Raw genomic sequence first — 18,321 nt, forward strand, 5'->3', positions numbered from 1 at the left:
CATATTAATCAAATTATCATATAAAACAATACTGTTGGGACGTAAGAACGAAGTCTTAAATCAGTTGCTCGGGATGTTTAGAATTATCATCCACTCTTCCCATCAAACCTACAGAAAATGATTCACTGTCTCTTCCCCTGTGGAACCCTGTCATAAAAAAATATACCTCCAAATATGCTCCTCGCTTTACTTAAATTACAACGCCCTGCAATGATTTGCTTCAGCCCCACTGCTCAGTAAATTACGCAACTAACACCGCAGCCCTGTACTAATCTTGCTTAAAGCTTTTTCCCTGTTCGATAATCCTAAAAAAAATAACTGCTTCTCAAGGCAATAATTCCTGCAGAAGAATACAAATTCCATTTATTTTTGCTTCGTTTTCATGACTAATTCAAGCTACTAGAATATTCCCAAGCAAGGAGAAGTGTTATTACAAAGACATTAATCTTTTCTTATCACAAGAAGAGGGGGGGGAACACGCAAAAGGAAGATACAGAATCTGAAATTAGATCCTCAAGAATTCAGGTCTGTGTTATGTTTAGGAGTGGGGGAAAAAACAGAGGCATAAGATGAAATCTTGTTACATAGACCATCTTTTCTTAGCTCAATAACACTTCCAGGTTTAATCAAAGTACCATAAAGTTTGGTCGGTATGTTACAAGCTAAGAAACAAAGCATATTACAAGGAAAGAGATTTTATAACCCAATATCACATCCCTCTTTTTATAATGCAACATTAACACATATATTGCTATTCCTACTAGTATCAGGACCTCAAGTGTTTTGAAAAATGCCACAATCCTCACAACTGTGCTTCGAGTAAAGCTCAGTACTGATGCAAAAAGGGTGTCAAGGTGAGAAAACAAATATAAGAGAATTGTTTAATCCATTCCATGTTCCCGATAATTCAAACAGCCTTCAAAAGAGGCAAATAAAATAGAGCTCATGAACCTGAATAAAGCCTGCAGATCAACAATCTTTTCACCCACAGCTGACATTTGTGTTTGACACAGAGAACCAAAGTGAGCAGAAAGACCTGTCGCATGCTTGAGAATCGTGGCCAACCAAGGAAGATGAGATAACAGCAAAGGTGAGATGAAGGACACCACAGGTGACAAAAAAGAAGTGAGACTCCATATTTTTAACAGGATGTAATACGGCTACAATCCTATGCATGCAGTTGATTCTACGATTAGGCAGAATATGACAGCTGCCTCGAGGTCATTTTGAGTACAGTAGGGCCCCCATATCCATGTGATTGTTGTCCCTCATTTCATTTATCTGTAATCTGAAAATATTAAAAATGTTAAAAGAAGAAACCCAGAAACCATGCTATGTATAGGGTTCACTACAGAAATATGTACAGTACTTCCATGATATAATTACCAGAACTGGTCACTAAAGGGACCCAGATACTACACTATGTATAGAATTCACTAGTGTGTTTCCCCAAAAATAAGACAGGGTCTTATATTAATTTTTGCTCCAAAAACACAGTAGGGCTTATTTTCAGGGGATGTTTTATTTTTTTCATGTACAACAATCTGTATTTATGCAAATACACTTGTGTCATCTTTTTCTCGTTGCTGCACAATGGTGGAGGGCGGGCTTTCACTTAACTAGGGCTTATTTTTGGGGTAGGGCTTATATTACAAGCATCCTGAAAAATGATGCTAGGAGTTATATTCAGGTTGCCTTATTTTCAGGGAAACAGGGTATTATCTGTGGTTTTCAGCATTCACAGTGGGGGGGGCACTTTGAAACAATCCCCCACAGAAACAGGGCCCCCTACTATATCTCATGAAAGTGCAGTACACTCAATTTATTCCTATTAATTAGTATTTCTTTTTTATTCATAAGAAGGAGAACCTGAGGGATTTTTTGCCTCAGCTACAAGAATAACCTTAAGTGGACATGGATACAGTTCAGGGTGGCCAATTCTGGTTGAGTGGGGCTGAAGGCCTAGCACCAACAAAGTACAAACCTAGCATGGAAACTGAGTACAGTATTTATACAGACATACAAAGAGAGACATTCACAAGAGCAGCCACCCAGCAGTAGTGAAACATTCTCTCAGCTACTGCCTTATCCCATTTCTCTATTCCAAAACTCAAGTATTACATCTTTTCCATAAATTAAAGACGTCACCACCTCTTGCTTCCTTCTTCTCTTTCCTCCCCATCTCTCTCTCCCATGCACACAAACACATACAATGTGAGGCTGGGACTTCACATGGAGAACACAGACAGGGTTCTGAACCTCAACCTCCAGCAAAGAGGCAGGAAGAAATGGCTGACAGGGGGTAGAATAAACCCGAAGGAGCTGTACCCCATTTATCCTAATAGAACAGCCACTGCTGGGTACCATATGCTCGGAATGATGCGAAGGTGCTGTTTTAGGCAGCCAAATATCTTGCAATAGCCCTGTAAGAATATGCATATCTGTTAAGTAGCCATTATGTTTATAGTAGGGTATCTTGCACATGTACTGTCACATGCAGAGGTCATTCAGAAGAGGAGGGCTGGTTTAAACCAAAAATTACTTGAGCCATTTTTCAACAGTTACAACATTTTCGTCCATTTAGTTGACACCTCCCTTCCCAAAAAAACTTCCATGGACCATAAGAAGTACTTGAAATGACAAAGCAGAATTGACACAAAGAACTCCACAACCACACTTCGTATGGCCAGATTAATTTTCTTCTTCTTTGTGTATAAGCTTACTTCAGCTTTCCAGCCTGCTTTATCACCAGCGCTCAGACTGGATAACAAATAATTTCCTCCCATCTAGTTCTACAGACATGAAGAATAAGGACAAAACACCATTACTTCTTTGAAATCCAAAAAGACAGAATTTTTTCCCTACCTGAACTTTGCTTTCTCATGCACCCAGACATACTCTGGGTCTTTCAAGCTTAGCCGGGCCAGGTCCTTCACAGATTTGGTCTGCGTGGCTGAGAAAAGAAGTGTCTGGCGTTTCTTGGGAAGATTTTCTATGATTGCATTCATTGTCTCAGCAAAGCCCATGTCCAAAATCCTGTCAGCTTCATCAAGTACTGGAATGAAAAAAGCCAGCTGGAGGGAATGGATTTTTGAAATAAAGCTTCTAAACCTTTGGACAGGAAGCAAGGCTAATTTCCACACTAATACTTGGAGCTTTTCCACATGAAATGCAGCTTTTGATCCAACACACAAAAATAAAGAACCTGTTTGTAAACTTGGTATTCATTTCCAGAGATATTTACTTTTTTGGACTACAACTTCCAGAGTTTTGAACTGAAGCTCTACATAGCTATGCTAGTAGCCATACTGAAAGTTAGAGTCTAAAAAATTAAATGTTCTTAACCTTGTGCTAGACCACATAAGCAACAAACCTCCAAAAATATGACAAGGTACAATTCATTCCACATCTTTCACTGAATGTTGTATGTGGTCAAGATGCACCTGTCAGCAGAATCCTTCTCACATCCACCCTCTGGCAACATTCTGTGTCAGTCACAGAGAGAGGACAGAGAAGAAGAAAAAAGAGGAAGGCAGCTTTGCTCACTTTCCTTGAACCCTGCCTGCTTATTTCCATGGCGGAGCTGCTTCTTGCATAAAGACTGGCTTTTGGGGGGGGGGGTCCCTGGGACCAAGGCACCATGGGAAGTGTGGCTAAGGTCAAGTGTTTGGCCACACCTGCCATAATGCTTCGCACCTGAGGAACTCAGAACCCATGCATTATCCATATGGCCAGCAAAGCAGTCATCCTATGAAGGAGTTTGGAAAAACCTCAGCCACACATTCAACCGACATTTATTTATTTCATCTCACTTACAGGCTGCCTATGTCCCAACGAGGGGACTCGAGGCTGCTCACAATGTTACAAGTGAAATTAAAAACACAATAAATTACCCATTAAAAACAATTAAACTTCAATAATAATTAAAATTAATATTATCTATTTTAATTATATTTTAATTGTTTTATCTTTTTATTGTATTTTAATTATTGTAAGTCACCCAGAGACCTTTGGGTGGAGTGAGCAGCACGTAAGTTAAGTTAAGTTAAGTTAAGTTAAGTTAAGTTAAATAAATAAATAAGTAAGTAAGTAAGTAAGTAAGTACAGTGGACCCTTGACTTACAGACGGCTTGACTTACAGACTTTTTGAGTTACAGACTTCTCTGGCCGCAAAATTTAGGTTTGACTTGCAGACTGAGATTTGACTTACAGACCAGAAAAAAACCAAAATGGAACAAAAACGGCCTGTTACGGGATGAATCGGTTTTCAATGCACTGTAGGTCAATGGAGACTTGACTTACAGGCTTTTTGACTTAAGAACCGCCTTCCAATACGGATTAAGTTCTCAAGTCAAGACCCCACTGTAAGTGAATAAGTAAATAAATAAATAAATTACATTAAATGGCTGAGAACATTTAAAACTCTGAACACAAACGTACTTAGGGGCTCAGTTAGAGTTATTAAAAGCCTGCCTGAAGAGGTGAGTCTTCAGTGGTCAGAGGAAGTATAAAAGGGAGGGGGTTAACTCAAGTTCATGGGAGAGAGCATTCCACAACTTCAGAGCAGCCAAAGAGAAGGCCCTTTAGCCATACACAGTGAGCAAAGAGGAAACTGGCCTATGTTAGTTAGTTACAGTTACAGAAACCTTTATTGGCATGCTGCATAAATAAAACGATAAAACAATAAAATACCGGGGAAAGATTCATTACTGGGGGGAGGAGGAACCAGAACATCAAAATTGGAGCCCCTCGTTTTGGGGGAACATGTTGCGGCGTCTCTGGATAATGGCCTGGACGTATCTGGCGGTTGATAGAGTGACTTCCTTACTAAGGTCACCTAGAAGGTATTGTATTTTCCTCAGGTCTGCCCAATCTTTCGCCTATGTTAGTAAGGTGCTGGTCCCAGTGAAATTGATGAGAGCTAAATTCATTGACTTTAGTTTGGACCCAAGCTATTGGCCACAATATAGAATGGATGTTATCTGTGGTTGCCAAACATACCACACGAGATCTGGGGGGACAGCATTGATTTTATGTTCTATTCTTGTTCACTCACTCCAAATCCTCCCATATAGTCAAAGGATTTTTTCAGCTTCCGTTCTTTTATATAAGAAAAAGATATTCAAGAAGTCCCGCCTGCAAAACCGCAGAAATGGAAACACATGAGTAACCACACACACTCCTTAATTTCAGGGAAAGATTCCAGTGAAAATGAGTTGTTTTTTTTCCTAACACTGAAACAATGACCACAACTTGCACTGAGCTGTATTTTCACTGAAGCTTTCATGGAGTTCCACGTCAACACAGTGTTGCTGACCACGATGTTTTGAACAAAAGTCTCTATCTGAATTCACATTATATCCATCCAGGAAAAGAAAAAAGACAATTAAATTCAACATTTTATACTTACTCAACATTTGCAACTCAGAGGCATGGAAATAGGACGTTTCATCCATGTGCTGCAGGAGCCGACCAGGAGTACATATAAGAATGTTTATATTGTGTATCCGGCTCGATTCTTGTTTCAAGTCCTGAAATATCAGAAAGATCTGAGGCTCAAGATCCATAATTTTAGCATACAAGCCTCTCTCACTTCATTCAGTAAAATAAATATTAAAACAGGTGTAGAAGCTCCCAGCATTGATAGATCTGATCTTTTTGCCCACGTACCTGTCTGTGATGGCATGGAAAAACTCTATGTACAAGGTACAGCACACAAGAGAGCTTTCAAGATCAAACAACCATCTATGCTGGGCCATTTGTGGCAGACACATCATACCTAGTTCCACAATGAGTCTCTGTAAAGCAGGGATGGCATTTATTTTGCACACACTGCCATACATGTCTAGTAGGGGAAAAAATGGAAAAAATGTAATATTCCCAGAAACATCTAGGACTGGTGGCTTTGCCACAAAACAGGGTGAGCCTGTTGAAATCTATTTCAATTTTTAAAATCATTCAACTCTTTCTAATATTTTGGTTTGGATTTTAATGTTCCGGTTTTTATAAGTGACATCCTTCAGTAAGAATTTGTGACCGTCACAAAGAGTCGGTCACGACTAAACAACTAGACAACAACAACCACCTTAAGAACAGGCGCTCTTCCTCCCCTCTGAGCCCTCAAGCTTTACACAAACCCAAGAAACGGACGAAATGTACAGAAAACCCACAAATACTTATTTATTATTTGAAGAAATCCTTATTTACAAACAGAGGAGCAAACCTTTCCACCGATGATAAGGCCAGCCGAAAAGTCATGGTTCTTCCCCACTTTACGCAGAACTTCAAACGTTTGGTATGCTAACTCTCTGGTGGGTGAGATGATTAAAACTCCCAATCCATCCACAGAAGTCCACTGTTGACGGTACAAGAGTTCCAGGGCCTGAACAGTTGCAACACGCTGGTTAGAAACCGTAGGAAATCCCTTCACAGAACATTATTTTAGAAACAACAGAAATATAAAGGCAATGGCCAGGATCCTATTATTGATGATTGCCTAAGGTCTGCATAATTGGTAGCAGTAATTGTAGCTAAATAGATGAGGTGCTGGGTCATGTCTCAGTCACAAGCCTGATTACAAGCACAGCCAAGATATATCCTGGAACCCAGTTAGGTAGACGAAGAAAGCAATATAAAACTTAAGCAAGCAGCAAAAAGATTCAGAGCAATATTTTTTTCCAACATACCTTCTACTCGAACACATAACATTCACACTATAACACCAAGTCAGAATTTACTCTGTCCCAAACAACAGGACTCCTATGCAATTAGAAATAAGCAATAAAAATATTTGAACTTAAGCAGATCAAGATTGGGATCGGATGAAAAATGTTAGATGTGTGATCAGCTGTCCCGCATGTGCCCAAAAAGGCTGCACACGGGATTCCTTATGGGCTGCACACTTCTACCGTGAATTGCATGGATCTGAACAGCACAGTTTTGATTACACACAGATTTTTTTTCCAATAAACAACCAAAGAAATAAATACTCCAATTCCATGAGTTCAACACCGAAGACATCAAAGTGGTCAACCTGCCCCCAAACACAACAATTGAACCTCTAGATCAGGGGGTCATAAGGACCTTTAAGGCGCATTGCATACAGTACTGTATGAAAAATATTGTTAGTGCTATGGAAGAGAACCCAATCGAGAGAACTGTTCTGTCTGTCTTTTTCTGTTAATAAACTGTTTATGCTCATTAGTTATGCTTAAGGGGCATAAGAGCTGTACATGGATTTTGAATTACCTGGGGATCTGGTGCCTGAAGGATGGGACAATATGCCTTATATTGAATCATTTAGACCAGCAATGTCAATTCAGATTGGCAGCAGCTCTCCAGGGATTTATGCAGAAATGTCAAGCACTGTTATTATCAAAACACCCAAGTAGCAGTATGTTCTACATGCAAACTGTGTGTTTGTTCAGTTCATGTAACAATCACAGGTAATAAATACAGTGTTCTACACAGTGATAATTCATTACTTACAGGTACAACGAAAGCCAGGGTTTTGCCTGAACCTGTCTTTGCAGCTCCCAGTACATCTTTACCTTGCAGTGCCAAACCTATGGTCTGCCTCTGGATTTCTGTCACCATACGATACTGAGCTCCCTGCAAACCTGGTGCACAGAAGGCAACACCAACAGCTTAAGATGTTTGTAATCAATCATTTATCTACAAGAGGGAGACATTCAGATAACATCCCTGAGCTGGGTTCGATGCCCAAGCTCTGCCACAGAAAATTGTGGGGGCAGAGAGACTGGTAAAACCACTCCTTAAATACCTTGAAGACCCTATCAGAATCAGTATTAGTCAGTCTTCACTTGGCACTACGTAACAACACAAATGAGTTAACACAAGGTTATACAATACATAACAGTGACTTCCATAAAAGAAATTTCTTTTTGGACTAGAACAGTCTTTATTCTTTTGCATTTTATAATTTAATTTTAAGTAGCTAATAAAGCCGATTTGAAAATAACTTTGTTATTTAGAGGTCAGGAAAAATTGTCTACTGATAGCTAAAAAAAGAATAAGATAACCAAGGAGGGAGGGGCTATTAATGCAAGAATGGGTAGAATAGGGGGCTGATAATGTTTTGCTAAGGCTGCCAGAAGGATGTTTGTGAATGTAAGACCCAACTGGGAGGCAGTAGCTATAAAGTGCTTGGGAGAGCCTGCTCCCAGTCTCCACTGAGCCCTGAATCTCAACTGGATGAGGCTAGCCTCACTTACTGTATACATTCATAAGGTTGCTGTGCAAATCAGGTTGACAGGTGGAGGGCCAATGCACCACTTTGAGTTCACTGGAGGAAATACCGGGACAAAAAAAAGTCACTAATAAATCAATACAGTAAACAAAAGTGCTGTACTTACCTTGCAGTGTCTTCCTAGAGAGAGGGAAATCAGAAAACCGTACAATTTCATTTGTGTTGATCTGAAAATAGACAAAGAACACAGCCTGCTAAATATATAAAAATATTATGCAAAATATAGAAAAATCTCTTGTAATGTTTAAGTCTATGCAGGCGAATGTAAAATTCCACTCTCATCTCCTGCTTCTGAACTATACAGAATTAATATGAGATATTTTGAACTATTGGAGTTCTATGTGCAACTGTGCAGCACCTGCATCAAGCCTGTCTGTGAAAGGATACAAGCTGAGATAAGTACGTACTTTCCCTCATGCAGGCTTAATCAGAGCTAAGTCCCCTTGAGCTGAGTTTAATTTTCTAGGTAAAAATGTACAGGATACAGCCTTGCCAAACTACAGTGGTGCCCCGCAAAACGGGCACTCCGTTTGACGATGAAATCGCATCATGACAAACTTTTTGCGATCGCAAAAGCAATCGCAAAACGATATTCCCTATGGGGGAATTTCGCTTTGCGATGATCAGTTCCCTGCTTCGGGAACCGATCATCGCAAAGCGATGATTTTTTAACAGCTGATTGGCGGATTCAAAATGGCCACCAGGTAAACAAAATGGCCGCCCGCTATGTTTTCACACAGATTCCTCATTGCACAGGAAGCGAAAATGGCCGCACTATGGAGGATCTTCGCTGGACAGTGAGTTTGAAGCCCCTAGGAACACATTAATCTGGTTTTAATGCATTTCTGTTGGCTTTTTAAAATCGCATCACGACATTTTCGTTCTACAGCACTGGAACGAATTAACGTCGTGATGCGAGGCACCACTGTCCTTCAAAACTGTGGTTGAAATTCTGTTGCTTTGTATAGCAAATTGCACTAGGTATTTGGTGAGTCAATTCCTTCATAAACTCCATTGATTCAAATTGGCCTACATTTTCAGGAATTGCTTCACAGCCATTTATTTATTTAAAATATTTTTACCCCACTTTTCTCCTTAAAAGGACCCAATGTGGCTTACATCATTAAAAGACAATATTAAAGCTAACGACAGTAGCTTTAACCACTACAGTATTTGGCTATAGTCACCAATCATTCGTCAAACACCCACTGCCCCTACAGGCAGGGTGGATTTGATCTGAATCTAATTCAATCATGATTTAAATCCCAATTTAAATTTTAAAAATTCAAAATTTTTGTACAAAGCAAATTCTCAAAAGCCACTTTAAAGTTTTTGTTTTATACCACAGTTTGCATCTGAAGAAAGCTACTGCAGGCTATCTCCATTTTGCATTTATTGCATGCCTATGACTCCATCATTCATAAAACCAAATTCCCAAGTACAAATATCTGTCGTCACACTCCATAACTTCAATCCATCAGGAACCCCCCTGAGGATATATGTAGTGACCACACCCAACTCTAACATTTGTATCACATCACAATGAGGCACAAAAGCTTTAAAGCATGTTAAAAAACAATAAGTTTTTTTTAATATATTTCAGCCACCTTGTTTTTTTTCCCAAACCACAAATCTAATTTTCATTAAGAAACTGCAAAGATTAAAAGCTGATCCAAACGTACTTCACTGAGAAGGCTTTAAAATTCACAAATACATCTTCATAAAAAATTTGTCTAATCATTTGCATCCTTGGAATAAGTCTCTCTCTTGATAGACAGACAGAATGGGTAGATGATAGATAGATAGATGGATGGATATTAAAAAACAGCTACACTTGTATTCCTGCACTGAAATCCTATTGCCAGCATGTTAGCAGTAACTAAAATGACAATGTTGTTTCAATTTCAATGGGAACTGAAAAATACTGGCAATGTCAGAAAAGAGATTTTGAAGTAACAGTAATAAAGAAAAATGCAGTCACGTCCACATCCCCTAATACAAAGGCAGAAAGTAATTTGTAAAATGTAATGCAGGCGTATTCTGAGGAATAGCACTAACAACATACAACACTTCAAGCATATCAGGAGTTTTTATGGACCGATGGACACTGCGTTTACACCAGCCTGGCCTTCCTCTAAACAAAAAGGGTCGTGGTAAACAGGAAACATTTCATAAATGATGAAGGAGCATTTTTAAATGTCATCCAGCTGGCATACAAACTGGCCAGTGTCCTTCTGCCATGCAAACATGGAAGCCAAAGGTGCCAGGTGCGGAGAGCGTTAAGAACAATCATGCTGGATCAGAACCAAGGCCCATCTACTTCACCATCCTCTTCCCATTGTGTTCAATCACAGCAGCGCAAAAGAGTCCAGCTGGATCGCACCAAAGACAGGTTAGTCTAACATGCTGCTCCCAAAGTACCAACCAGATGCTTCTGGGAAATGCAGAAGGAAAACAGAAGTGAAGTAGCATCTGTTTGCATTTGCCTGCATACTGCTTCTGATCCTAAAAGTAATATATAACATGAATCTGACTACTCATTACTGACAGCTTTGTGCTCCATAAATCTGCTTAATTCAATTTTAAAGCTATCTACTTTGGTGGCCACCAAAGCACCTTAGGGGAAAGGATTCCACAGTTCAGCAATCTCCAGTGTGAAGTAAGGACTTCACTATTCTGTGTCTTTTACCATGCAGCTTCATTGGATAACTCCCCCCACTTGCATCTGATTCTAGTACTATGACAGAGGAACAAATTCTCCCCATTCACTTTTTAAATACTGCACCATATGTAAATTTATAACGTTCTGTCACATCACCGCATTTTCCAAACCTACAATTTCCTTTCTTACAAAGGAAAGTCCAACCCATCTTCTTTATCACCTAATATAGTAGTTTTCTATATGCAGGCACTTTTTCTTATCACTGCACAGAAATGTACTGCATTTTGGATGTTTCTGTACATATATAACACATTTTTTCAAATTTATGCTGTTCTTATGTGCTATCAAGCTGCCTCCAACTGAATGCAATCTTATGAATGAGTGATCTACCTACAAAAAAGTCCTATCATTAACAGCACTGCTCTGATCTTGCAAATTAAAGACTGTGGCTTCCCTTTATGGAATCAATCTATCTTATAGATTGATCTATAATCTAGCTATCCTATAGACATAGTCTTCAGCTTTTCCTTTCACCTTCAACTTTTCCTAGCATTATTCCCTTTTCCAGAGTCTTGTCTTCTCATGATCTGCCCAAAGAATGACAATTTCATCATTTTTGCTTTGAGAAAGAAAGATTAACCTTGACTTGACCCATTTGTTCATTTTTTGTTGTAAACCACTCAAAGTGGCCCAGTAGCTAGATAGCTGATATTTAAGGAATGATATTGGAAGGAAGGAAGGAAGGAAGGAAGGAAGGAAGGAAGGAAGGAAGGAAGGAAGGAAGGAAGGAAGGAAGGAAGGAAGGAAGGAAGGAAGGAAGGAAGGAAGGAAGGAAGGAAGGAAGGAAGGAAGGAAGGAAGGAAGGAAGGAAGGAAGGAAGGAAGGCAGGCAGGCAGGCAGGCAGGCAGGCAGGCAGGCAGGCAGGCAGGCATTCATTCATCTTTCTGGCAGTTCCGGCTACCCACACAGTAGGTACCAGCACAATATTTCAAACATTTTTTTTCCACTGCTGTCTTACTTCACTGTTCAGTTTCACATCTGTATATGATAATAAGCAATACAATAGCCATTTCTTCATTCTCCACATTAAACTTACATAATGCTTCTAAAATCAAGATTTCTGTCTTCCTAATATTCAACTGCAATCCTGCTTTTACGCTCTCTTCCTTCACCTTTAACAGAGTCCTTTCAAGTCATTGCTGCTTTCTGCCAGTAAAATGGTGTCATCTGCTTGTCTTACATTATTGCTGTTTCTTCCACCAATTTTCATTCTTCTTTCATTTGCATCTAGCTCAGTTTCCTGCATACATTACTCATATAGATTGAATTGTCTTTATGCATTCTCCCTCAATGACCCTTTTGGTTTCCATCAACAGTTCTTCTAGTTCATGGTTAGTTGATCTTAATAAAACCTGATGGCAGAAAGTGAGGAGGAATTAAAGAACCTCGTAAGGAGGGTGCAAGAGGAGAGTGCAAAAAATGGTCTGAAGCTCAACATCAAAAAAATTAAGATCATGGCCACTGGTCCCATCACCTCCTGGCAAATAGAGGGGGAAATATGGAGACAGTGACAGATTTTACTTTCTTGGGCTCCATGATCACTGCAGATGGTGACAACAGCCATGAAATTAAAAGACGCCTGCTTCTTGGGAGGAAAGCAATGACAAACCTAGACAGCATCTTAAAAAGCAGAGACATCACCTTGCCAACAAAAGTCTGAATAGTCAAAGCTATAGTTTTTCCGGTAGTGATGTATGGAAGTGAGAGCTGGACCATAAAGAAAGCTGACCGCCGAAGAATTGATGCCTTTGAATTGTGGTGCTGGAGGAGGCTCTTGAGAATCCCCTGGACTGCAAGGAGAACAAACCTATCAGTTCTAAAGGAAATCAACCCTGAGTGCTCACTGGAAGGACAGATCTTGAAGCTGAGGCTCCAGTACTTTGGCCATCTCATGAGAAGAAAAGAGTCCTTGGAAAAAACCCTGATGTTAGGAAGGTGTGATGGCAAGAGGAGAAGGGGACGACCGAGGATGAGATGGCTGGACAGTGTCTGCGAAGCAACCAACATGAACCTGACACAACTCCGGGAGGCAGTGGAAGACAGGAGGGCCTGGCGTGCTCTGGTCCATGGGGTCACAAAGAGAAGGACACGACTAAATGACTAAACACACATTCTGGGACTTGTGGTTTAATACGTCAGCTTTTGCTAAACTCTAGTCTGGAACACTTAGGTGGCCTCAGAAATTGTGCTTCTCAGATTAGGAACTGTATCTTTGAAAAAAGTGTAAGACATGCTTTGGTACACGGCCCAACTACTCAGATGAAAGGTGCATTGGAAGAAGGAAATCTTAAAGAGAGTAAGAAGCAGAAAAGGCCTGCAAAGGGATTATGAATAAAATATAGAAGGCTTATAGCAACTTCAAAATTGCAGTAGAATTTTCATTTCCCAAATAGCTGGAGTGATATTAGGAGTGGAAGGTTCAAATCAAAAGTAACTCTGGAGATGCCAGTGGGGCACTGAAATTTCAGGATATAAGGAATAAATAAAACACATTATATGAAGAGAAAAGATTACTTACATGTTGACATGGTATTCTAGGAAGACCAAAGAGTAGACCTGGAAGTTCTATGGATCCTACTGAGACCAGGGGATTTTCCTATCCACAAGAGTCTCTCTGTTTCTTATGGAGGTAAAAACCAGAAGAATTGAACTTAAATTCAAGAATACTAACATTTTCTCTACCAATATTAAATAATTTCAGTTTGTAGAAAAAATATACTAAAGCATCAGAATGCATGGTTTCAGTGTCATACATTTTAAATTCATATATAACTGAGAATCTTATACTTCACACTCGTAATTGAAGTGTGAAGCCCAGGAGAAATCAGCATGGCTGATAAGCATTGTGAAATGAAGCTATTAGAGATAAAAGTGCCACCTTTCAGGAATCAGAAGTCGTGGCTATATGGGGAGAAGTTAAAGGAACACAGACTTGCACAAAGAAAATGCAAGCGGATCATTAAGGATGAAGGAAAACTGGGTTCTAAAGAGCATAACTGCTGGATAGCTCAAGTTGTTTACGTATCTGACTGTGGAGCCAGAGGTTGGGAATTCGATTCCCTACTGTGTCTGTTTGACGGGGGTTGGACTCAATTATCCATGGGGGTTGGACTCAATTATCCATAAGATCCCTTTCAGTTCTGAAGTTCTATGATGATGATGATGATGACGATATTATTAAAAGCAGCATGACCAAAAAGAAGAAAACTTATCTGAATACATTATACACAGGAAGCAAGTTGTGGAGGTGGACTACTGGATGACTACAAAATAACACAAGTGCTAAAGAGGGATAAGGAGGTGGCAGAGAAGCTAAATGAATTATTTTCATCTGTCTCCTCTGCTGAAGATATGAGGGAAATGCCTATGTCTGAATAGATATTTCCATGCAGGAAGAATGAGTTCGGGAACTGTCAAACAGACAAATCACTGGGTTCAGATGATATGATCTCAGAATTTTTTCAAAGCTACCAATATGAATTTGACCCAACTCCGGGAGGCAGTGGAAGACAGGAGGGCCTGGTGTGCTCTGGTCCATGGAGCCACGAAGAGTTGGACACGACTCAACAACTAAACAACAACAAATATGGGTATCGCACCACTTTAACTCATCAAGTTCCTCAAATGACAAAATCCATAACTGATATAGTTATAGTGGAGAGACACATTGAGCAACACCACTGCGATCTGAAGGCCTTAGGAATGGACATCAACCGATGGGAAACCTTGACATCTGAGCGTTTAGCCTGGACGTAGGCACTGCATCATGGCCTCTCCCAATTTGAAGAGGCACTCGTTCAGCAGGCTGAGGCCAAGAGGCAGTCCCAAAACCAGCAAAATCAGGGAGCTGAACAGGGGACAGACTGTATTTGTCCTCAGTGTGGAAGGGATTGTCACTCTCAAATTGGCCTTCTCAGCCACACCAAACGTTGTTCCAAGACCTCTATTCAGATCACATTACCATCGTCTCTCAAGACTGAAGGATGCCTAGATACATACTGTACTTCTGCCAGAAATAATACAACTTCTCCATCAATTACTTTCCATTATATAGCCTATTTGGTTTCTATAATAGTCACCTAATAATGTCCACGTGCACAGTCATTTGTTTGATTGCCCGAATCATGTATTTACAATAGACAGACTGTTGGTTTCAGGGAATTCTAAGAGTCATTCTCCTGCTTTATTGCTGACTCCTAGACCAAATTCTCCAACATTTGGTTCTGCTTTTGTGGTTCAGTCACTTACAATAATCAAGACATCTTGTTTTGTTATGTGATAAATTCCTCCCAGATACTAGTATAAAAGCTTTTGTGTCTTCTTTCTTCATCGTTTTTATTTGGAGCACAGACTTGAATGATGGTTACACTGGTAGGTCTTCCAAGAAATCTGACAAATTTTATTCAATCAGTTTCTGCATTATAGCACCTAACTGCCTTTGTCACATTTTGCCCCAGAATTAGAACCATTCAATCTTCTGAGATTGTCATTTCCCAAGTAAAACCGTTTGTAATTTTATGGCTGAAAATGTCCTATTCTTGTCCATTTCAGTTCACTCAGACAAAATACTACAGTATTTAAATGATCCATTTCTTGTTTAACAGTTTCCATTTACCCTGAGTCATATTTCTCATGTCCCATATTCTAACTATGTGTGTCACACAAACTTTCCTTTCACCTATGTGCACATTGGCTACTATACAGCCTTACAGCTTTAACTTGCTTACTCCGTTAGTGACAGTGCTATTCATTTCCAAGTAAATCTTAGCTAACTGTCTGCTTTCCAACCTCACAGCCTTATCTTTCAGGGCTATATCTTGTTTAATTCCAAACTGTCTATGGCTAGGGTTTTCAAGAGAAGATATACAGTATTCAGAAGAGGGGGGGATCAACAGCACCTGTGCTGCCACCCTAGTAAACTGGTTTTTACCCATCTCTAAGCATGGGTGCAACTCCATATTTTCAGGTTTGACTTTTGGACTACATGCCCCTCCCCGCAAAAAGGCCACCACTATCAAATCAAAACCACACTCCTCCCTAAAGAGGAAAGAAGTCAGTTTAAAGCAAAAAGTTATGGTTGAAGTTACAACCTCTGAAAGTGACAGTGTGCAATGGGTTCTAGATAAGCAAAATAATTTTCCTCCTCATTTTAGGTTTTTGATAAGCAGAGTGTCTCATTTTGGGGAATTAGTCAGTAGCACTCATCTCCTGTGTTCACTTGGAATGGAAGCTGAATTACAAGAAGGGTAAATCAGTGGTTGATCTCTAGCTTCGATTTCTTTTCTTTTAGACTATAACTTCAACTCTAACATTTTGCTTTAAACTGAAAATATATTTTTTTTCTTTTAGAAATTTCCAGTTTTTGAAACTCCCACTTTGTCATCCATCAAACACACACAAGATAAAGCAACTAGGAACTTAGTGGTATACATAAAATTTAAATCTACATTTGATTATTTATCTACCAAGCAATGCCTGCATTAAGTTCTTGCTGCGTGTCCTATACATATTAATAATAATTGTACAGTATATCATAAAGTCAATATTGCCTTATGGCTTCCCTTTCCAGGGTTTTCTACGTATCAAGTGCTCAGAAGTAGTTTACTTTTTCCTTCTTCTGGAGATGTTCTGGAACTGCACAGCCTGTCCAAAGCTACTGACACTGGATCATCTCTCAGAAGGCACAGTGGGGAATTAAAACTCCCAGTTTCTGCCCATGCCGGTAGATACCTCAATGATCTTTCCAGTCAGTTCAGTTTATACCTAGGCCTTAACTCTTTTTTTAATTAGGTTCAGTCTAACATGAGAAAGTGACTGAATGTATTCAGCATATCACAGGAATGTCTCCATGGACACATTTGTTCTGATTTCAGATGTGGCAGCTATAAGCAACAACATCGTACTGGGTCCAAACCACTCCTCCAATCCATTTCTTCTCCTTTCTGTATTTCTTTTCCCATTAGTTATCCTAAATGATCAGCTGAAATAATCTTTACTCATCATTTCTTATTATATTATACAACCAAAACGTTCTAAGCATCTTGGAAATTCCAAGACTTTGCTATGTCATAAATTCTAGACACAGGCACATTCATCTGTTGCAGTCAAAGTTGACTGAAACTTTTATATTATCTCAAAGGCCAACAAGTTTATTCTTCTTCTGTGACATTTGTCATCCTCCTTGCCTCCAACCAGCTCACCTTCTCCACACTTCCTTCTCACAACAATCTTGTGAGATAACCCAGGTTGGGGGTGGGGGGAAAGACTAGCTCCAAGTCAACCAATGAGTTACCTTCACCACGAGCCATGGCTCATTTAAGCCAGTGGTTTTTAACCTTTATTACTCAGATGTTTTTGGACTGCAACTCCCAGAAGCCTTCACCATCAGCTCTGCCAGCTGAGGTTTCTGGGAGTTGCAGTTCAAAAACACCTGAGTAACAAAGGTTAAGAACCACTGATTTAAGCCAGTGGTTCTTAACCTTTGTTACTCGGATGCTTTTGAACTGCAACTCCCAGAAACCCCAGTCAGGACAGCTGGTGGTGAAGGCTTCTGGGAGTTGCAGTCCAAAACTCCCGAGTAACCCAAGGTTAAGAACCAGTGATTTAAGCGACAACATAAAGCAATCGTAAATCCACAGACTGATCCTGAGTAAAGTACCATTTTGGCAAGGATTTATATAATTGTTAAAAAACTGTTGATGTTTTAAATGTTTTAAAGATGTTATTTGCTATGTTTTTATGTATGTAAGCCGCCCCGAGTAGATTTTGTCTAGGGGTGGGTGGGGTAAAAACCAAATAAAAGTAAAAACTAAAAGTTTGCCTCTTTTCCTTGAACCTATTCTTAAATACTGACCTAGAAAGAGAAATACTCCCACGTGCTCGCCGTTCAGGCTTCCTAAACATTAGAGGTCAGTGGGTTTGTTTATGGTCCCCCGACAATGGCTCAAAGGCGCAGCACGTGCTGGAGGACCCCCATCATCCTTCCCTGCGCCCCAAGGATGATCCCCACCATGGAACGAGGTCTCACCTCGGAGTAGCGTCGCACCAAGCTGGCGATCTTCTCCCGCTCCACCACCCATTCGGGACGCTTCTTCTGCTTGCGCTGCTGCCGCAGCTTGTTCTTCCGCTTGACGTACTTCTTCTTCCAGCGCTCGAAACTGCGCACCGGGTCCGGCGTCACCTTCCCGAGAAACTCCTCGCTTTTCTCCATGCTGCCTTTTCCCCCGCTCAGATAGCTTAGCCGGCGTGCAGTCCGAGACCCACGCTTCCGGGGGAGGAAGCGCGACCGCTCGAAAAGGGAGCCGGGCGCACAAAGATCGCGTCATCACGT

The 18,321-nt window shown here is 40.2% G+C and overlaps 1 protein-coding gene across 1 annotated transcript in view; it reads right to left on the reverse strand.

Annotated features, from left to right (window-relative positions):
• DDX10 (DEAD-box helicase 10) overlaps window positions 1–18,297 on the reverse strand; it is a 211,789-nt gene extending 193,492 nt beyond the window's left edge. The window contains exons 1-6 of the mRNA XM_020803162.3: window positions 18,019–18,297; window positions 8,376–8,436; window positions 7,489–7,619; window positions 6,224–6,382; window positions 5,411–5,531; window positions 2,866–3,055 (exon numbers count right to left, since the gene is read on the reverse strand). Coding sequence (XP_020658821.3) covers window positions 2,866–3,055; window positions 5,411–5,531; window positions 6,224–6,382; window positions 7,489–7,619; window positions 8,376–8,436; window positions 18,019–18,201 — 845 coding nt within the window. The 5' untranslated portion in view covers window positions 18,202–18,297. The remainder of the gene's footprint in view (window positions 1–2,865; window positions 3,056–5,410; window positions 5,532–6,223; window positions 6,383–7,488; window positions 7,620–8,375; window positions 8,437–18,018) is intronic.
• Window positions 18,298–18,321: the final 24 nt, after the last annotated feature.

This window comes from Pogona vitticeps, chromosome 3 (assembly GCF_051106095.1).
Source record: "Pogona vitticeps strain Pit_001003342236 chromosome 3, PviZW2.1, whole genome shotgun sequence".
Lineage (NCBI taxonomy): Eukaryota > Metazoa > Chordata > Lepidosauria > Squamata > Agamidae > Pogona > Pogona vitticeps.